Below are 19,934 nucleotides of genomic sequence, written 5' to 3' on the forward strand. Positions count from 1 at the left end.
AACTGTACCACTGATTTTAGCAGTATGGTTTTCAGGTAAAAGAAAAGAAAATAAGAATGGAAATGGGAATGCAAGATCTTGGTGAGAAGAAATTCTTCCATTTTTTCCCCCTTAAAGTTCCCCCTTTGCAAGTTCCTCAAAGATATTGGACAGGTTTGGTCTCCTTTCTTCAACTGAAGTATCTGCATCCTTAGAAGATCTCCCACAGCCTCCCAGCTGATCAGGAGAATGAATTGCCTATAATGAAAAAGGCTACTCCTCTCTGCAATATTATTACAGCCTTCCTGATAGGAAACTACTCTAAGTGTCTTTTCTAAAAAAGTACAAACTCCAAGGAGCAGGCATGCTACCATTTTGTGGATAATATTGAACAGCAAGTATTAGTTTCCTTTTTGCACAATGGAAAGACACTTGATATGGCCATATAAAATGGAAAACATGGAGCTCCTAGCCCCACATTTTGCAATTCCCGAAGAAAGGGCTACAGTTGATATACTTGGTATCAGTTCTGTCCATGTGATGTCTCGTGTAATCTGTGGGTAAGTAAAATGGGAAAGCTAATGCAGCTTGGATTTGTATGGTGTTTTAATACAATAGGATGAATAAGAACAGGGCTTTTCAAACTGTTCCATAGAACCCTAGAGTCTGAAAGAACTTAACTTTCACTTAAAGCCAAGTGTCTATCAATAAGCCCCCCCCCCACTAAATAGCAGCTTTAGGATCTGCTGATGGCCTCTTACCTAAGTAATAACCAGTTTTCATTTCACATAGCCTTTTTGAGATCAGCCAGTAAATAAATACTGTAAAAATATTTATTAACTTTAATAAAAATTATAAAGCCAATTAAACTTAGGAAATGAATAACCGTCCTGAAAATTGAAATCTGTTTTCAGTACCACATTTAAAAACAAAATGAGAAAATGAATCCTGTCCAGAGATAAGTGACCAGCCTGATGAAGAAAACTGGAAATTAATCTGGGAAGACATTACAACAATTATGAAATGCATGCAGCATAGTCATTCAACATAAAAGACAGGTTTTTAATCATTCTGGGGGTTAACATTAGCATGAGTGATTGAAAATCAATCTTTGGTGAAACATTAATAAAATATTACTGATGTGTGACAGTGATATAGCTACTTGTAAGTCAAAACTAATGATGGGAGAATTCATTACCAATTTCCCATATTTGGTTGGTTCTTAGGCTTAAGAATCTTCTAGACCAGTGTTTCTCAACTTTGGCAACTTTAAATGTGTGGACTTCAACTCTTGAGTTGGGTTGCTAAAATTGAGGAACACTGGTCTAGATGTGGTGGATGAGCTAGATAGTACTGTGACTATTCCAACACTGAGCTTGAGAAATTTGAAAACAGATAGTACAATAAAAAAGGCTAAATTTGCAGTCCAATCGGAAAGCATGACCATGTTTCTATTTAACTTGATATTGCTGTTTATGGTGAAAGGAAATCTGTATGTGTGCAGGCACGCACCTTTCACAGTCACAATTAGAAAAGAGAAGGAAAAATTATTTGGCACATTTTATAAACACGCCTTGTGATATCATGAAGAAAGCAGGGCAGCATGGTAACAAATACTATTTCAGTAAATGTCTGAAAATATGTAATTTTTTATATATGCACACACACCTACATCAGGCATAACATAACTTAGGCATCATCACCTAACCTTGGGGGAAAGCTTGGTATGGAAGAGAAGGAGAGAGAAAGGGATGCCAGAATGTATTTCTCAACCAATTAATTCTGAAGGAATATGAAATGCAGCTCTTGACAGACCAAGAGGTCTCTCTGAGTGGGGTTACCCATTTCTTTGCTGCGATAGCAGAAAATAGATGATTAGGTTCCTTCTCCTGTTGCTCCCGAAATTCAAGGCAGGGATCAAGAAATACTTTAGGATCGGGATCATAATATTGGACTAAGATAAAACCTTCTTTTTTGTAAATAAAATACTTTATCCTTTAATTTGTCTCTTCCTTCAGAGAAAGTGAAAACATTATTTTAACTTGGAAAACAACATTAGGAAAAAGAGTCACACATAACACACTCCATGACACAGTCCACTAATGGCTGCTTTTAAACTCTATTACACTCTAGGAAATTCTAAACTCCTTTCGCTTTGTCTGACCCTTCCCACTCAATTTAACTTTGGCAGCTGCTAAAACAAAAATAGTTACTGCCTTCAATGGGCTTGTCTTAAATGATAAATGTTTGGAAATCCTGAGTGGAAATTGATGATAAGGAGGAGGAGGAAGAGGAGGAGGAGGAGGCAGATGGGTTTTGTATTGAGCCATTCAGAGACTTTTTTTCTTAGTACCCAGTGGTGGAAGGCTGTCCTGTATCACCTCACATTCCAATATTACAAATTCTGCTGCTTTCTCAGGCAGAAAAAAATGTTCTCCCACTCTGATCTGTTAGAGGAAGAAAGGGATTCATTTTCCCAGAGCTGTAAAGGGAGGCTCCTGCTGTGTGCAAAGGAGAAGGAGTAAGACACACAACTCTGTCTTTTCCTGCCAAATCATGCCACTGGAGGTGGCTTTAGGCTGCTGAGACTTAGGAGAGGATGTGTCCAGCTCTGTTTCCTGACTGATAACAGTAGCCGGCCCCTCCAACCGGATGTTATGCGTCCTGGGGCTACCTTTATATTTAAGAAAATCACGACTTGTTTATACTTCAAGAAAAATAACGTCGCTTTCTTGCTCTCTGTGAGAGCATATAGATGGCTCTCTGAAAGAATAACATGACGAAAATACAATGTCCCGTATCCCATAGTAGACTTCATATTTGAGTGGTGGGGGTCTAAAATACTCAACATAGATTGCAGCCTTTAAAAAAAAATTCAGACACCCATGCCTCATTTCCTTTTGCTTGCTTCTTCACTCGATGGAAGGATATCTAAGACAGAAGTCATCCCTGAAATAAACTTTCTATCAGATCAAATTGTATTTGTATAGACAACGTCTATTATCAGAAAAGAAGCTGAGGGCGATGACAATATATTTAAAGGAAGACTATAAAAATCAGCTTGTAAGAAATACATCATTATTACCACCACTAGTATAAAAAGGCAACCTTCAGGTGCATATTCCTTAAAGATAATTTACTGAGACTGAAAATAGAGCTCTCAAACATGGCAAAAGGCATTTTGCTGCTTAAGATGGACAAAACCACAATTCTCTTTATTTCACAAACACATGCTGACTGGACAGGTGGTTGAACCTTACTTCAGTTTCGGGAGCAGAACAATACTCTTCACTATATTATATTCAATTTATTTTTACTTCAAAGTTATATGCAAATAACAATATTTATACTTCTATTAAGTGATAAAATATAAGTAGATAAAATCTAATTCAGTTTAAATCCAATTAAAAGTATGCTAATTATATTACTTAAGCTGAGTTAATAAGATTGCTCTTTACAGGCTGAATAACGTCTATTACATTGAGGATTACAGTTTGGTGACAAGTTTTAGAACATTCGGGGGCCCATATACGGTGGCATTATAGCCTTCCACTTTTCAAAGACCATGTTAGGTACTGCCCTAAGGATTTCTTTACAGAAGGTGCTAAGAGATTCCAGCTCTGCAGTCTCATTTTGTATATCTAGAATACAGGAATTAGAATGGAAATAAGCTAGGGAAGACTGAATGAAGCATGCCATTGTAAATAACTGTCCTCTTGTAGAATAAGCAGTTAATTTCCTAGAGGAAAATGCTTCTTTCTGAATATGTCCCATGTCTATGACAACAGTCTCTAAATCAAAGAGGGTACTATTAATTGGCAGCACAAGCATAGAGTAGTTTTGACAAAGCCATTTTGTTTTCATGTAGTCTCATAAGACTAGGATGTCTTTCATCTCAGATATCTTCACATTTTGTCCTCTTCCCACCCATGCTTTTTCCTTTAATTTACAGTAATTTTTAGACGCTTATCATTGCTGCAACAAGTCGTGGAGAGCACTGAAGCAATGAGGACATTAGTCCTGTTATTATAGCCTCTTTCAGGAAGGAAATTCCATTATCTGCTTAGGTGATGTGTATGACCCCAAATAATAGTTGATCTTCCCTTAAGTTCCTAGAGTATCTGTGCATTAGCCTAAACTGAAGGCAACTGAGAAACCTAAAAGCTATTGGAGGGTGGAACCCAGAAACTGAACTGCATTCCTATTTAATTTGTTGATGAAAGATCAAAACCAAGAGATCCCCAAAGAGGAAGTATCTGGCAGGAGAACAGGGCAAATGGTATCTTGATAGCCATTGCTTTGACTTAAAATATCCAAATTTAAAAATAAATAAAAATTATCCCTCACCCACCAATTGTATATTTATCTGAACTTTAAAATGATGCTTGAATATTCAGGATTACAATGTGTGCAAAACCCATTGACCTAATGTAGGCAATTAAACATGCATGTATATGCTGCTGACTATAAGAATCTGGCTTTAAGAACTTTGGCATATGGCATAACTTCAGTAAATTTCCCCAGCCAACGTGCAGCACTATTCATGAAAAAGCTGAAAGAAAAACCTCAGAAGCACAGAGCAGATTACTAGATTCCTTTGCTAAGTAATGCTTGCCGATTCTCAGATTCTAATATGAATATTAGAGTTTATTTATCTAATTTTATCCTCTGTACGTAAAAAATACTCAAGTTTTGTTCTCCTAAGATGGCAATCTATTTTAAAATTATGTTATTTAAACTAAGCGATGTAGACATTTCACATAATGCATATATGATGTGTCTCAATCTATTCACAGTACCTTGCATTGCAAATTGAATATGTCAGTGCAAGGCTATGAAAGAATCCTTTCTTTTAAAATGCAAACATATGAACCATACCTCCAGTCTGAAGTAGTATCACTCTGGAGAATCAGAGGCAAAGCACTTAGAATGCCAGGGATAAAAAAGTACAATTATAAGGAGATGCATGGATTGCTTTCTCATTGAAGGGTGCACAATAAGAGAATCCCAAAGCAATCTTCATTTATTTTTCTTCTTTTGGTCCTTCTCCATTTTGTCTTCATTTTCTAAAGGGTTGTCCTGTGTCTTCTTTTGAAGTTTGCTTGATTTTTTTCCTCGCAAGTCAGGACAGAATGGAGGTGGGTATGGAACAGGTGAACTGAGCATCAAGGCCTTTTTCTCAAGCTTTAATTCCAAGATTTCAAAGGTAGTCTGGATCTCATGTTGAATAATATGATGCAGGTTCTGGATCTGAGTTTTAATTGCTCCATTGACCAAAGATATCAGTGTCTGGAAGACAACATTAATATATCTGAAGTTTCTGATATATTAAACAATTAATATGGTTGGCTACTGATTGATTGGTTAACAAGATTATAATTTGCTTCAATCTGAATAGATGTGAATGTGCTGAATTTACCTGATCCTGGGTGATCATCTAAAGAATCAATTGAGGGTCTCTACTGAGTGGTGAATAACACATAGAAAAATACAGTGCAAAAATAGTATAAAAATAATGTAAAAACAAAAACCACTAATACAATCAGTATTATCTCTGAGGAAATTTATAGTCCATTGGGGCAAATTGGAATGGTATTTTTAACCATTTGGTCATGTCTGACCCTTGGTGAATTTATAGGCAAATGTTCTCCATGCTACCCTGCCAAGCACAACTTCTTTCAATTGTATTAATTTTATTTGATTGCAGAAAACAAAAGCCAATATTGATCTCCATGAGGAGAGCAGTCCAGGGAGTATAGACTACCCCAGAATGCCTAACATTTATTCTACACTCTATGTGTAGTGCCCATTATGAAGAATGGGAACTCTCAACAGATTCTCTTTAGATGGTCAGACTGATCAGGCAAATTCAATTCTGGCAAAATATTGTCCAATAAAAGCAGGTGCTATACCATATAAGGCATTTTTGAAGAGACTTGCATATGAAAACATTTGAGAATACTTGCAATTTATAATGCCTTGTTAAATCATTAGAATCTTATTGGACCTTTGATTAGATGAAAAAAAATCTCATTGCATAAAAGAATGGACTTCTATACCAGTTACTTGCATACCCTAATAATTCATCAACTGGTAAATAGTTACAGGATTCTCTGAAGTCCTGTGAAAAGATAACAAAAAAATATGGCCAAAGAAGCAGTCATACTATTGTATATTGACAGCAATTCCTTTTGCTGGATGTTGTCTGCCTTGACATTCTTAAATCCATTGCTTATAGCAGGGGTGTAGCCCATTCCATTGCCGGCAATGGAAAAAAAATCATGACACATTGTGATACGTCACGTTGCAAGTTTGACATCCCTGGGTTATAGCCTTTTAGTGAGGTGAAAGTAAAAATGACCTAGGCCATTTTCTCATTAGTGAGTAAATAATATTTTTATAACATTGCTTAATTATCTTTAAGGTTTACACAGCATATGCTTCTTTTCATATATTGGCACACCAATGACTGAAGAATACTATAACTTACTAGTGAAAAAACATGGATAAGCTTCCTGTCTACCTAACTTTTTATTTTACTTGTTCATTAACTTTGTTAATACTTCGTTAATGCCAGCTGAAAATCAACCTCCCATGTTATCTTTATTTGTAAGAATGAGTATGGGCCCCACTTAATCCTTCTATAATTACACAACAAGAATAATAGGAAGCTGTGAATTTTCTTTAAAAATGTATGCATCTTCCTGGGAAAATATTAAAGTATACTAAAGCAACAGGAACAGTAATATGGATAGGTAAACAGAGAGGTGGTAAATGCATATTTTACAATGGAACACACACAAACATGAGATCCAAGGAGGACTAAGAGATAGATTTCTCAGTTTCCACATGGCAGAGTAGCAGGAGAGGTATTCAGTAACAGGGTGCTATAATCATTGATTGCAATGATATACATTGCAATGGAATGAGAAGAGGTCCATATGCCAGCTGAAATCTAGTCACCTCCTCAGTGACTAGATAGGTATGCACATGCATACACACACACACACACACACACACACACACACACACACCTGCTGAAGGGTGGGGCTTGGGAACATAATTTTAATCTGACTATAAAGCTAGGAAGGAGCCAACAAAACAGCGTGGGGACCTAGGATATCATCTAGGTCTAGATGGCAGCTGGCAAAATGTATGAATGATACCGGTCAAAAGAATTCTTTTAGTCAATTTCCCAAAGTTGTTGAGTTTGGAGGACATCCATCAGACCTTGAAGATCTCAGTGATGATAGGCTGAATTTAGGAATTGGGAATAGCAAAATTTGGATTTTTTTCTCTATATACAGAATGGTATTGAACAAAAAAAATGATTAGGGAATTATATCCCAGCAATCATTGCTTGAGTTCAAAAGGTGATATTCTCTCCGTTCATTTGAATGTACTTGCCTTTGCTGGCAGCTCAATGAAACACAAATGCATAACATTAATGGCCCATTCATTTCACTCCACAGATGGGTTGACAAGTGAAAAAAATTGCCTCTGACTTCCCTAAACAATATGCTACAGGGCAGAGAAGAACCAGAAAAGCAAGCCCAGGCAGGTGGGAATTTTCAATCTGGGACGTGATAAAATTGTCAGAGATAGATTATGCAAATCAAAGATAGAGAGAGAAGAAACAATGTTTTGGAGGAGGCAACCTAAGTCATAACCCTGATGTGCTGTCAATTTACAGTGTGAACTTCACGTTCTGAAATCTTCAGGGCAAAATAAACAATGCAAACTGTAATCAAACTGTAAACAGTAAGTTTAAGAGCCATAGTGAAATAGCCATATTGCTCTCCCTCAACAGATACAGGCGTGTTGGATTTCAACTTGCATTACTTCCTTCAACCACTTCAGCACTTTCTAGACTATAGGAATGATATGATGTCCTCCTATGGGTAGCTAATCAGCTCTTCTTGACTTGAGAAGTGGTCTTTGGGTTAGTTGGTTGTTCAGATGAATAAAATAATTGGATTCATACAACATGTGCTTTATCTGGTTGGTTGCTTAATGTTCTGTCTTTGCACAATATATTAAAGCATTAACTAACCAAACAAACTGGGTTTGCACGACATGCTAAGCCAGTAAAAAACAAGTGAATGCAGCCACACTATTATTGGTTGTTAAGCATGTTGCAGGAACATTGCCATCTGCAGAGTAGCAGATGACAAAACAGAAAATGAGGGAGTGACAAAGCTTTTGAAAACATTTTGAGGGCAAGAATAAGAGTGTAGAAATAAGAATCAGGCCTAAAGTTTCTATTTTTGTTATTAAATTTTGTGTTATATAAGAATAGAAGGCTCTCTACCAAATCCAGGGTCCTAAACCTTATAAACCTGACAGATTCCTTAAAGATCATAAGCAAAACAAGAAAGTAAGTGGAGCATTGAAGAGATACAGAAATATCTGTTTACTGCTATCTGGTGTACTGTTAGGATTTTTAAATTCAGATATAGTAGCTCTCAGTTTTTTCCTTTTGTCCAAACAGTATTTAACAGCAAAAGGGTATTGACACTGAATGTTCTATTTATCACATTCTCTAAATTTGTATATTTCTCTTTTAAGAGCATCCATTGACCATTGCCATATCTAGCAGAAATAAATCTAGAGATGAATCAAAAGCTCTGCTAAAAAGTGCGTTCTTTGATCTATGTTCTCATTGCAAGGGGTAGAATTACATTGTATAAATCAAACATATTATAAACCTCTATTGTATCATTTGTTTTCCAAGACCAAGTGTCTCCAAAATATTTGCACTTTTCCTTATGGGAATGATGTCCCTCCGCCTCCCTGATATTAATTATCCATTTATTTATTTTGGTTTGTTCTAATGTTTTTATATGCTGCTGTTTAGAGTTCTTTTAGATCATGTCACAAACATATTTAAAATGTGTCACAAGGAACATAATAGATCAACAGCATAAAGCATATTCAATAATATGTTTGTAAACAGAACTTTTTTTAAAGAAAACTTTAGTATTATAGCTAATACAGTAAATATTAAAAAAAAAAAAGATTGATAGGAATGCCCACACCAAGACAGGTTCAGTACTGAAAAGGGCTTAATTCTGATTAAACCTGATAATTCAGCATGAAAATACTTATTACTAGCCTTTAAGGCCCTCCCCTCCCAAATCACATGGATTCAAGCAATTCTTTAAAATCCTCACCCCAAGAATTTGTGATTTAAAAGTCATCCCAGAACTTTAAAGTTAGGTAGGTAAATTTGGAAGAACCAATCCTGATTCAGAAGCATTGTTCTTTTAGTGCATTGGAGTACCTGTGGGTATGGTATAGTATGGCTAGGCAAGAGGTAGGCAACCTCGGCTCTTTTATAACTCATGGACATCAACTCCCAGAATTCCTGAGTCAGCTGTGAGTTGAAGTCCATGAGTGATAAAAGAGCCAGGGTTGCCTATCCCTGGGCTAGGCTGACTTCATTTTTGGTATTAGAAGAGATGCCAAGAGCAAAAAAATAAAGGCTTCTATTTTGTGGCAAGCATTTGACGTGTTCTTGGGGGTTAGTCTAAAAACCAAACACAGGATCTGCTCTTTAAGCATGACTTGTTTAGTTTTTGAAACTGTAAATGGGACCTCATGCATGCTTCTTTATAGGATGCCCCATTCATGCTCAGCAAATAAATACTTAGCATTTTGACTATGATTGAGCATCTGATACACCTTGGACTCTTCTGCTTTCTTTTTCTTTCTTTCTTTCTTTCTTTCTTTCTTTCTTTCTTTCTTTCTTTCTTTCTTTCTTTCTTTCTTTCTTTCTTGTTTTGGGGTCTTGTCCAGCATGCTCAAACTTCCCTTGTATTTCTCAACAGCAATAATTGATTTACAATCCTGTTGTCACCAGCTAATTTCATTAATGGAGTTAGTGAACATTTCTACTCTGAGGCACTCTATTTTTTATAGCTTGGAAGAAGTCTATTTCATCTGAGATAAAGAATTTTCAGCTATGGTACCCACTAAAGAGCCTCTGGATATCCTTTCTATTTTGAGAATCTATAATCTCCATGCCAGAGTTCCCTTTGTGAATGGGCAATTCCTGACCCCCATTTCATGGCAGCCTGTGCCCATGGCATGTTTTCAACATTTGAAATGTAGCTGCTGGTTAAAATTTGAGAAACCTTAATGGCTAGGCCCAGTGCTTTTTTTCTAAAAAAAAAAAAAAAAGGTGCCGGAACTCACACATACAACCTACCTTGCCTACCCTACAAGGTTCCATCCAAAAAAGGTGCCGGAACTCCATTCTGGGCACTCTGAGAAAAAAAGCCCTGGCTAGGCCTAATCAAAGTTCTTTAGAAGATATTAAATGAAATTCAGTGGTGGTCAACTACCTATTACTTATATGTAACAATAATAATTTAACAATACATAGTATTAAATTAACAATATCCTAGAGAGGGGTGGAGGAAAATGTCCCTTTTATGACTTATGGACTTCAACTCCCAGAATTCCTGAGCCACCCATGCTGGCTCAGAAATTCTGGGAGTTGAAGTCCACAAGTCATAAAAGGGCCATCGTTCCCCACTTCTTTAGAGGATACTACATTCTTCATTTACCTCTGTGCTAAGGGTCTGTGTTTGTCTTCTGACCCTTTGGTACACCTCCTGGAGCAGACTTTCCCGTTCTGCATGCAAAGTTTCTCGGATATGCATTATACTGGCCTGTTTTTCTTCTTCAGCTGCACAGAGGACAGCTAATTGTTGCTGGTAGTTCCACATTTCAATATCTATGCCTTCACTCAAAGGAGGGGGACTGGGGGGAGCACAGACCTCAAGAATGGCAAATGTCTGATTGTGGTCTCTCTCCCGAGTCATCACAAACTGGTACAGCCAATAATGCTTAAGAAATGTGTTTAAAAAGTAATCATACACAGCAGACTTCCGGAAAGAGGAGAGGTGAACTGGAAAGCCAGTCAGTTTCTCTTGAAGGATTTTAATGGCTTGCAACAGGGGCAAACCTGAAAGGAAGAGAAAAAAAAAGAGCAATGATACATATACATTTGACAAATACGAATAAAAAAATAAACACAACAACTTCTGGAATATCTCCCTGCTGTTTACTCAACCTACAAAGGAAGAGATAAGAAGTTACAAATGCTGAAAACACATTTCATGTGAATGGCTATCCTTAACTCTATCTTATTCATTTGTTTTCCAGGGAAATTTAAGTCTTTTGGTCCCAATTAAATATCAGGAACTGCTAAAATTAAAAAGAGGGGAATGTAGGAATAGAGATTCTGTTTTGCCCAAAAACAGTCCATAGTCCTGTTTTTCATCACTGCAACAGCTTTATTTGGGTCTCTCTCTCTCTCTCTCTCTCTCTCTCTCTCTCTCTCTCTCTCTCTCTCTCTCTCTCTCTCTCTCTCTCTCTCTCTCTCTCTCTCTCTCTCGGGAAACAATAGTACAGGGGAGATGCAAAAAGGAGGAAGGGCACATCCAACACCAACAAGGAAGACAACCATTGACCAGCTGCCTCACCCATAGGGGTATGTTGGGGACATTGTTTCTGACAATTTTCTCTACTGCTCAGGCCCAATCTTTCTTTTGACAGCTTCTCCTGCACTCCTAAAATTTGGTCCCATTCTATTCACTATATGGAAAGATATTTGATTAACCAATGAACCCAGAGCCCTTTAAAATAATAAAAAGTAATGATGGGCTCTATTTAAAAATTGATTTAAATTCATGTAATTTGTATATTTGAATAATCCGACAACTTACCAAATTATTGTATTACATCCAAAAAATAGAACATCGACCCTTACCAATACAACATGAAGTATTACTAGCATATAATAACAAATTGGTGTTCTGTTTCAGCCACCTGAACATCTAAAGCAATATTCCAAAATTTAACAAAACAGATTGAATTCTGCATGAAAAAATAGACATCCTTGACAATAAATGATGAATCAGAAAACCAGATTTTAATCCAAAACAAGTTAGAAACCTTGCTTTATAGGAAAAAGATTTTGGTTAAACTGAGAGAAAAATCTCACGATATTTATAAGATAATTTTGCTAATGGACTCAATTCATTGGAAAAAAGAATACATTTTTTCCTTGCAACAGGTTTTACAGAATACTAGAATTGGAAGGAACCTTGCAAGTCTTCTAGTCCAACCCCCTGTTCAAGCAGGAGACCCATTCCAGACAAGAGAGACACCAAGGAAATATTCTAAATGTAGGAAATGTTCTTGTTTGGATTTGACAGAGGAATGGACCAGAATTTTGAATTGATTACTTCTAGTATCTATATGATAGGATTGATTTATTTGTGTTTGTTTATTTATGGACAATCTATATGGCTACCCATCTTGAACAAGCAACTGGGCAATTGGGCAATAAATACTGTATATAAAACATAAAACATGTTATAAGAAATTAATTTTAAACTGTGCAAAATAGGATTAAAAATAATCATCAAACTAAAACTCAAGATGCCTCAAAGCAATTTAGATACTAGCAAGTAAATCAGATTCCACACATGTCCAGGCCCTAACACCTGAGAAAAGAGCCAGATTTTCATAGCCTTCTAGACGGCTAGTAGGGTCAGGGCTATTCAAAGGGCAAGGCTGTTCCAAAGGGCAGACATTATTACAGAAAAGACGTGTCTCCTAGAATATGCATAATGTCATCATTTCAGAGAGGTAAGTATCTGGAGGATTCCTATCCTGCTAGACTGAGTAGAATGCATTGAAAGCATTGGATATCCCTGCTTGCCCTTTACTCCCTCACCCTGGACTATGCCTTCCTTTCCACAGTCAAAGAGCCCCATCCCAACTGCACTAACAGAGCCCATTAACAGGTGGGATACAGCTGGTGCACACACATACACATAAGCAATCTGAGAGTGTTTTCATAGCATTCTGCACCCATAAGCTTGGGATACCTGCCAACTTCTTATTCCACACTCAAACATCCTCCCCCACACACCATCTCCAGGTGCTGAATGCTATGCTTAAAAATTAAGTAAAGGCCACAGATTAACCACTCCTATACTAGACAAAGATTTTTTCCCTCATTCAAATCTCCTGAAACAATTTTGAGCTGCAGGTGCACCTGATTGAACTTTTTGCATGTAAAGTTATGGACACAAGCTTTCTACACAATACATTGTGGTATCCTGAGATGCACTTCAGCATTGCTTGTGACAGGAAATGTAAGCCAACCCTGGAAAGGAGCCCCTGAGTCAGATATAATCAGATTAGTGTACAGAGAAAAATAAAGTAATATAATGAAGCACCACTTCATCTGCATGTATAAGGTATTGCCTTGAATGTTTCAAAGAAAATATATTGCAAACTATAAGCTAGAAAATGAAGGAGAAAGGTTCTAATACTTATGTGCTGTTTTCCTATTTACAGAGAAAATTTAAATTGGGAAAAATTCAACATTTTGAACTTGTTTATGTAGAGTGTACATTTGTACATTCTGTTTCTTATTCCATTCATTCTCAGCTATTAACAGGTATATGTCACATCTCTCTGGAATAAAGTCAGTTCTTTTGAGCTACAAGATCAATACACAAGGCCTGCATTCAAGATACAAACCATCAGACAAGTTTTGGGCACTGCAGCAGTGCCTATTTAAATGGGAGAGCACTCTTTTCTATTTACCTTGCCTTTCCCTGATTCTAAATTGGTTGCTTACAGCTTCGGGGAGCTGTCCATGCCACAGCACCTGGTAACTTTGCTGGGCTCTTTCCTGCCCAGGGGAAAAAAGTATGGGGTTAGATGACAATACCTTGGACCCCAATGCAAAGGTCCTGCATTGCAACAGTTCAACTGACCAATAGGTCCCCTAGCCTAACTGAACAGCTGCCAGTATGGTCACTCGTTTGGTTTGTTATTTATATGTCCATCTTAATCATTAAGACATCAATTGTTTCATTTGTATATCCTGTGCATTATCTTTTTCCATATCATTCTTGTGGTCTGACACTTTTAAAACCAAATCAGGCTTAGTCTTGACCAGTAAAACTTGTTCTTCCATATAATCTTTTAAACACAGGCTAGCTATAATAGATTTTCTCCCTGGCAATCTATCCCTAATTAGTTCTTTCAAGTCTCCCAACAGAGCACTTACCACCACTGTAACTGAGTCCATCCACTTTGTTGCTAGCTATCCTCCTCTTTCCTTTCACCTTTTCTAGCACTAGAGTCTTTTTCCAAAAGTTGTGCCTTCACATAATGTATCTGAAGTAGAATAATTTGAGCCTAGACATTTGTACCTCTGAGTTGATTTGTTCAATGATCCATGGGTTCATTTTCCTGACTGTCCATGGTATTCTCAGAAGTCATTTCCAACACCAATGTTGGAAAGGTGTCAATATTCTTCCTACACTTTTTTTGAAGTCCAAGTACCAGTATTAAGGTAATTTTTTCTATTATTCTTATATTGTCCAAGGTTAACTTCAAAAGGTGTGGAAAATTTGTTACACTTTGTTACCTATTACTTTGGATGAAATCAGATGACTAGAGTGACCTGAAACAGGCAATGGATGCAGGACAGGGGACTGGAAAAGAAACAGCAAATTTCAAAAGGCAGAGCTTTCTCCTGACTCAGTGATGAGCAGAAAGCATTTCAACTCAGCACCCTTCCTGCTTGCCTTGCCTTCAATAGAACAAGGCTTTTTTTTTATGTAGCCTATGAGGAATTCTCTCTCAGGGACAAAGGGATTGACTGACAGAACTGATTCCTGTGTGTTGGGTTTCTTTTTTACATATAATTTTCCTTTCTGATCAGCCCCCTCACAATTTTCCTCAAATTAATACTTAGCAGATGTTTAGGACTTGGGTTGTTGGGAGTCCAAAACATCTGGAGGACAGAGGTAAAAGAGAAAAAATATTTTAACCTACACTGCTTTCTGCTTATCTTTCAATTTGTAAGTTATCACTCAAGCAAAAAAAAAGGATGGCACTATTGTAGCTCAAAATGATTACTGCCTTTTTTGCCACTTCAGGATTCTATCCCCTCATTCTTTCCTTGTGTAGATATAGATCCTCAGCTTTCAGTAGGGCAAAAGGCAAGTAAGGGCAGTGCATCTGTGGAAGGTACTACTTGCAGCACTTGAAGGACACCCAAGTGTGATTTTGCAACACACTCTGTGGCAGGGTGATGCCCCTTATTTCACCTCTCCCTTGTACACATTTATTTTCAAGTGTAGGTCTGAGACTCTACAGATCAATGCAAACAAACAAGCTTTCACATTTCCCATCTTAGAGACAAGATTCTACTAATGGGTGTTTGGCTGGAGCTTAAAATTAAGAAAATAGCTCTTATTATTCCTACTCCTTAGGCATCGCCCTATCTTGAAAAAGGACCATTAAACCTATGATGAAAAAAAATAATGAAACATGGTATTTTCATGAATGTTCTGGTTAATGGGTGCAGGTAGAGTCAGCTTTAAGCTAAGGCTGAATAGGTACTAGCCTAGGGCACCAAAGTTTAGGAGTGCCAGCACTATGCCTCCTGGAGTAAGCCCCCATTCCTCATGTTTCAATCATATCTTTCCAAACTAGTTTTGATTTGAAAGGAAAGGCTGCTGAGGACTACTACACACAACTATGTGTAACATCTTATTTGGCCCTAAGCCAATTAAGCCTGTGTTTGGGTGGTGGATCACTACACAGCTGTGCATCAAAAAAACCCCCATCAATGTGTTTTTTAATCCCTGCAAAATGTTGTCTTACATTTGTAAAGTTTTCATGCTTAAGCCAAAATGGATTTTTGTTTGTTTTTTTCCCTTGCCAAGTTCTATTTCTGGAGATTAACTGCTGGCGCATTCTGCCTCTTCAGTCTTCTCATCCATTGTAAATTGTAAAAGCAGGCAGAAGAACAAAAGACCAATGTTTTGGCAATGTTAGGAAAGAACTACTTTTTTTCCCCTACTGCTTCAGCTTGCCTTGTGACCAGATAAATAAGATCATCATAAAATAGATAAGAGGGTAGGTAGGTAATACATGAACCACTCATGGCCTCCAAAACCCATTTTATACTCTCAGAACAAAGCAGTAAGGGATGGGATGAGGGGGGTTCATTTTATAAGAGGAAAAGATGCTAAATAGGTGCATTAAGACTTGATGAGGCTTTACCTATTTTGTATCAGGAGACTACATCAATCCCCAAGGGGATGCAGCACTATATCAACAAATGTATCACATATACTCATATGCAGCTTTGTACTTGGGCCATCAGGAGTCCTGCTTTTATGGAAAAAACATACTCACACACGTACTGCCTCAGTAATAAGCAGCTATTGAGGTTTACCAAAAAAAGCATGCCAATATCACAAGGTACAAATAATTGGTATGATCCTGTCTCTCTCAACTATTTGCTGAATATGTGGAAGCAGCAGGATTGTGCTTTTCATGATAAATGAGGGAGTAAGGAGAATGAGACTGGACCATAGCAGATAATCTAAAACAATTTCTCTTCAGTAAAATTCAAAATATGCATTTTCTTATTATACGCAGATTGGAACAGAAGAAAAAGTCTCAAATATTGGCCACAGTACTTTACTGGTTTCAAAATAGGTTACAGTATTAATTATATTTAAATATCTTAAATAAATAAATAACCTACAAAAATACATATTTAATTTTTCTGAGATGAGCATTATGTGGCAAATGAATTTTTTTGACATCAGACAATCCCATCCCTTAACCTGCACTGATTTTGTCAGCTATAACTTAATGGCTAAACAATAAAGGAGCCTGGCCTTCTCAGAGTCATGCTTGTTTCTAGGTGCAGTGAATTGTCTTATTTATTTTTCAGTCTGGACAAACATTCAGTTCAACATCTTCACCAATCATCTACACCATGAAGCCAATGTGCACGATTTTTTTCTAAATGAAGTTATTTTTTAACAAAGACATTTCAACTTCTCCAAATTTTTCTAAAGTCACAACAACAGCTTGGTTGAGGGATGAAAGACCTCTCTAAGAGCTATAAAATAAATACAGATTGCTGGATTAGTTGAGTCCTTGCTTTAACCCAGCTAGACTTCATATTTAAGTTTTCTTCAAATGAAGGAATGAATTTGTTTAAATCCACAAAATAAAAATTTGTTCAGAATATCTGAAATCTGTATTAGACAGTCTATATTTTGATTTCTCAAAAATTGATTGAATGGCTTGTGGCTCATAAGCCCTCCAGAGTCACCTTATAGGGGAGATGGGTGGCAGAGAAATTTAATAAATAAAATAAAATAAAATAAAATAAAATAAAATAAACAACAGCTAAAGTGGATTGAGTTCAGCACACTGTCCATCAATTAATTTCTGGTCGCAGCAAGGGGTCTTGGAGCCTCCTTCCCCTCCATTGCCCAAACAATAAAAAAAAAAAACTAACTTCTCATGGGAACACTGTAGCTGTGCCAATTTGCCTCTATAAATAGCTGTCACTCTCATGTAGCAATTGCCCAGAATTATTTAATGGTGCAAATATCAAAGTATTGGGCCTGCTTGTGTGTAGGTGTGTGCATGCATGTATGCAGAGAGGTGGGGCAGATAAAAGAGGAATACTGTGAAATGCAATGTGGCAATGGCAGGCTCTAACCTCTCCACCTAGACACCATCACAGTAATATGGGGATAACCTATCATTGATAGCAGGCTAATCTGTTTCATCTGAGATTTCTATGTGGGTGGATTATTATCATGTTAATTGGAGTTTAAATGAATTGGAACACAAGAAGAATCTCACATGGTGGCCTTCCCCAGACTACTGCCATCCTCCTACCAGTATCTAGTATGGCTAGGGTATAACAGTGTCAACACACTTGCAAGACATCAATTTGAAGGAGGCTGATAGAAGTTTCCCCAAAACAGGAGTTCAGTTGTACTTTGGACATCAAGGTCCAAAAATCAGAGTTGACAGTCTTCAGTGATATGATTCACCACAAGACACAGCTGAGAAGCCTCTGAAGTCCATCACTTCTTAAAACCTGGGCTGAGTAAACATATGCCACACCTTGATGGCGTGAACTGAAGAAGGTATTATCTCATAAGCAAACAAGGGTGGCTTGATTAGCTGTAATTTGCTTCTTGGCAGCAACACAGGGGCAAAACCAATGGAAGAGAGGAGGGGGGAGAAGATACAAGCAATACACAATCCTCTTAGGATTTGGAGGTTAGGGAAAATTTGTATATTTATCAAAAGATACAGTACACAGCCTAAGGCAACTTGGAAAAAATGCATGCATCTGCATGTTAAATGCCAAGTTATTAATGGGACTGAATAAATAGATATCAAAACTGAACCAGAAATAGGCTAGGGGTTAGAAATTCAAATATCTTGTAGGAACTAGTCTGAAAAAATAGTGGGAAGAACAGATTTAGCTGAACTAACTTTCCTCTGGCATCCCTCACCAATGATAAAAGCTGAGGGAGATACGTGAAACAAATAGTAGAGCAACTAGGAAGACGACTTCTTCAAAACCCTAACCTAGTTGTTTTAAGGAGGGGGGGAACTTAATTTAGATTCTGATTGGAAACTGTTTCCAATACATTTAAATTATATTCAGTTTTACTTAATCAGTGTTATCTATGGAGTTTCTCAGTTATCAAGGTCATGGGTTGGTGTTTTTGTTTTGTTTTTTTTTTTGAAAAAAGCACCTTTGGGATATTAATCAGTGTTACTCACTTTTAGCAATTTTAACTAATGTGTGGACTTCAATTTCCAGAATTCCCCAGCAAGAAGAATTCTGGGAGTTGGTCCACACATCATAAAGTTGTTACCAAATACAACGAAGTAAGATGGGCGGCTAATATATTTTATAAATAAATAAAGTTGTATAGGTTGAGAACCACTGACTTACTATAAATCAAACAATGGAGAAAGAGAGTCTTCCACAGAGCACCAGTCACATTTATTTTTTAGACCGTTACTGGCCAGATATGTGGTGATCTTCTCTTTTATATGCATGCTATTGATATCCCCAGGAACTGACTCAAACAATATGTTACATTAACTAGTTGACATGGGAATTCCCTTTCTGTTTTTATTTTTTGTTCAAAGGGCGACTTCTACATCAACGGTATTTTCATCTTCTTTCTCATTCTCAGAAGCAATTTCAGAAAACCTTGTAATGATTCCCATGTTGCCTTTCTATGAACTCATGCTAAGATGACCTGTGTCTTCTCCTGACCTATTACTAATCAATACAATGTACTTATCCCCATTCTTTTTTCATCTCACAGTTGCTTTGGGAATGAATAGCCAATCAAAAATCTGCTTACACAAAGTCACGTGGAGCTCAAGTGAAGTGCTATGATTTGAGAACCGAATTGGTTCAGCAACCCAAGGATTTTGCTAGCAAAGCCAGGAGCCAATGATTTGAAACAAAAATCTTTTTTCCCATATTTAACAACCTACTTTCCAACTTTAAAGAACATTTGAAAAATGTGCATTAGATAACAAAAAGTACCTTCAAACTGCACTGAGGAGAGAAAGTGTGCATAAATATACATATTAATATTGGGGAAATGCATGCATTAGGAAGTTATACAAAATGCATTAGATTACATATTTTTTTGAACTGAGAAATTGAATAAAATGAATTTTACAGATTTTCCCATTGCTACCTGTCAGTATTTCCCTTTGCCAAGTATGCTGCTGCTACCAACAAACTGATTATGGGATCCATAGACATAAAATTGGATTTGAACTGCTCACTTAAGAAAAAATGCCTTACTGCATTAATACTCCCCATTCATCCTTTACAATGTTAAATTGAAAAGGACTCAAAGAATTCCCAAGAGTCAATACTTTTTTTTAGGCCAATCTTTTTTAATATTTTCAGGCTTTCAGATTCATTAAATCCTTCATCAGGCTATATAGTTACAGTAAAATCAGATTAAAAGAAATGATTATGGTAATTGTGTCTGATGTGACACAATTTGTACTCCAGAGTGGAGTGAGACCCTTTCCTCAACTTG

General features: G+C 37.0%; 1 protein-coding gene across 2 annotated transcripts in view; it reads right to left on the bottom strand.

Moving 5' to 3' along the window:
* Nucleotides 1-922: 922 nt before the first annotated feature.
* Nucleotides 923-19,934, bottom strand: part of CUNH8orf74 (chromosome unknown C8orf74 homolog) — a 32,267-nt gene continuing 13,255 nt past the window's right edge. For both annotated transcript variants that reach the window (XM_039323537.1, XM_039323536.1), the window contains 2 exons: nt 10,551-10,951; nt 923-5,268 (listed from right to left, as the gene is read on the bottom strand). In XM_039323537.1, coding sequence (XP_039179471.1) covers nt 4,999-5,268; nt 10,551-10,951 — 671 coding nt within the window. In that variant the 3' untranslated portion in view covers nt 923-4,998. The remainder of the gene's footprint in view (nt 5,269-10,550; nt 10,952-19,934) is intronic.

Source organism: Crotalus tigris, unplaced genomic scaffold (assembly GCF_016545835.1).
Source record: "Crotalus tigris isolate CLP2741 ecotype Arizona unplaced genomic scaffold, ASM1654583v1 scf7180000024277.1505481, whole genome shotgun sequence".
NCBI classification, from domain to species: Eukaryota; Metazoa; Chordata; class Lepidosauria; order Squamata; family Viperidae; genus Crotalus; species Crotalus tigris.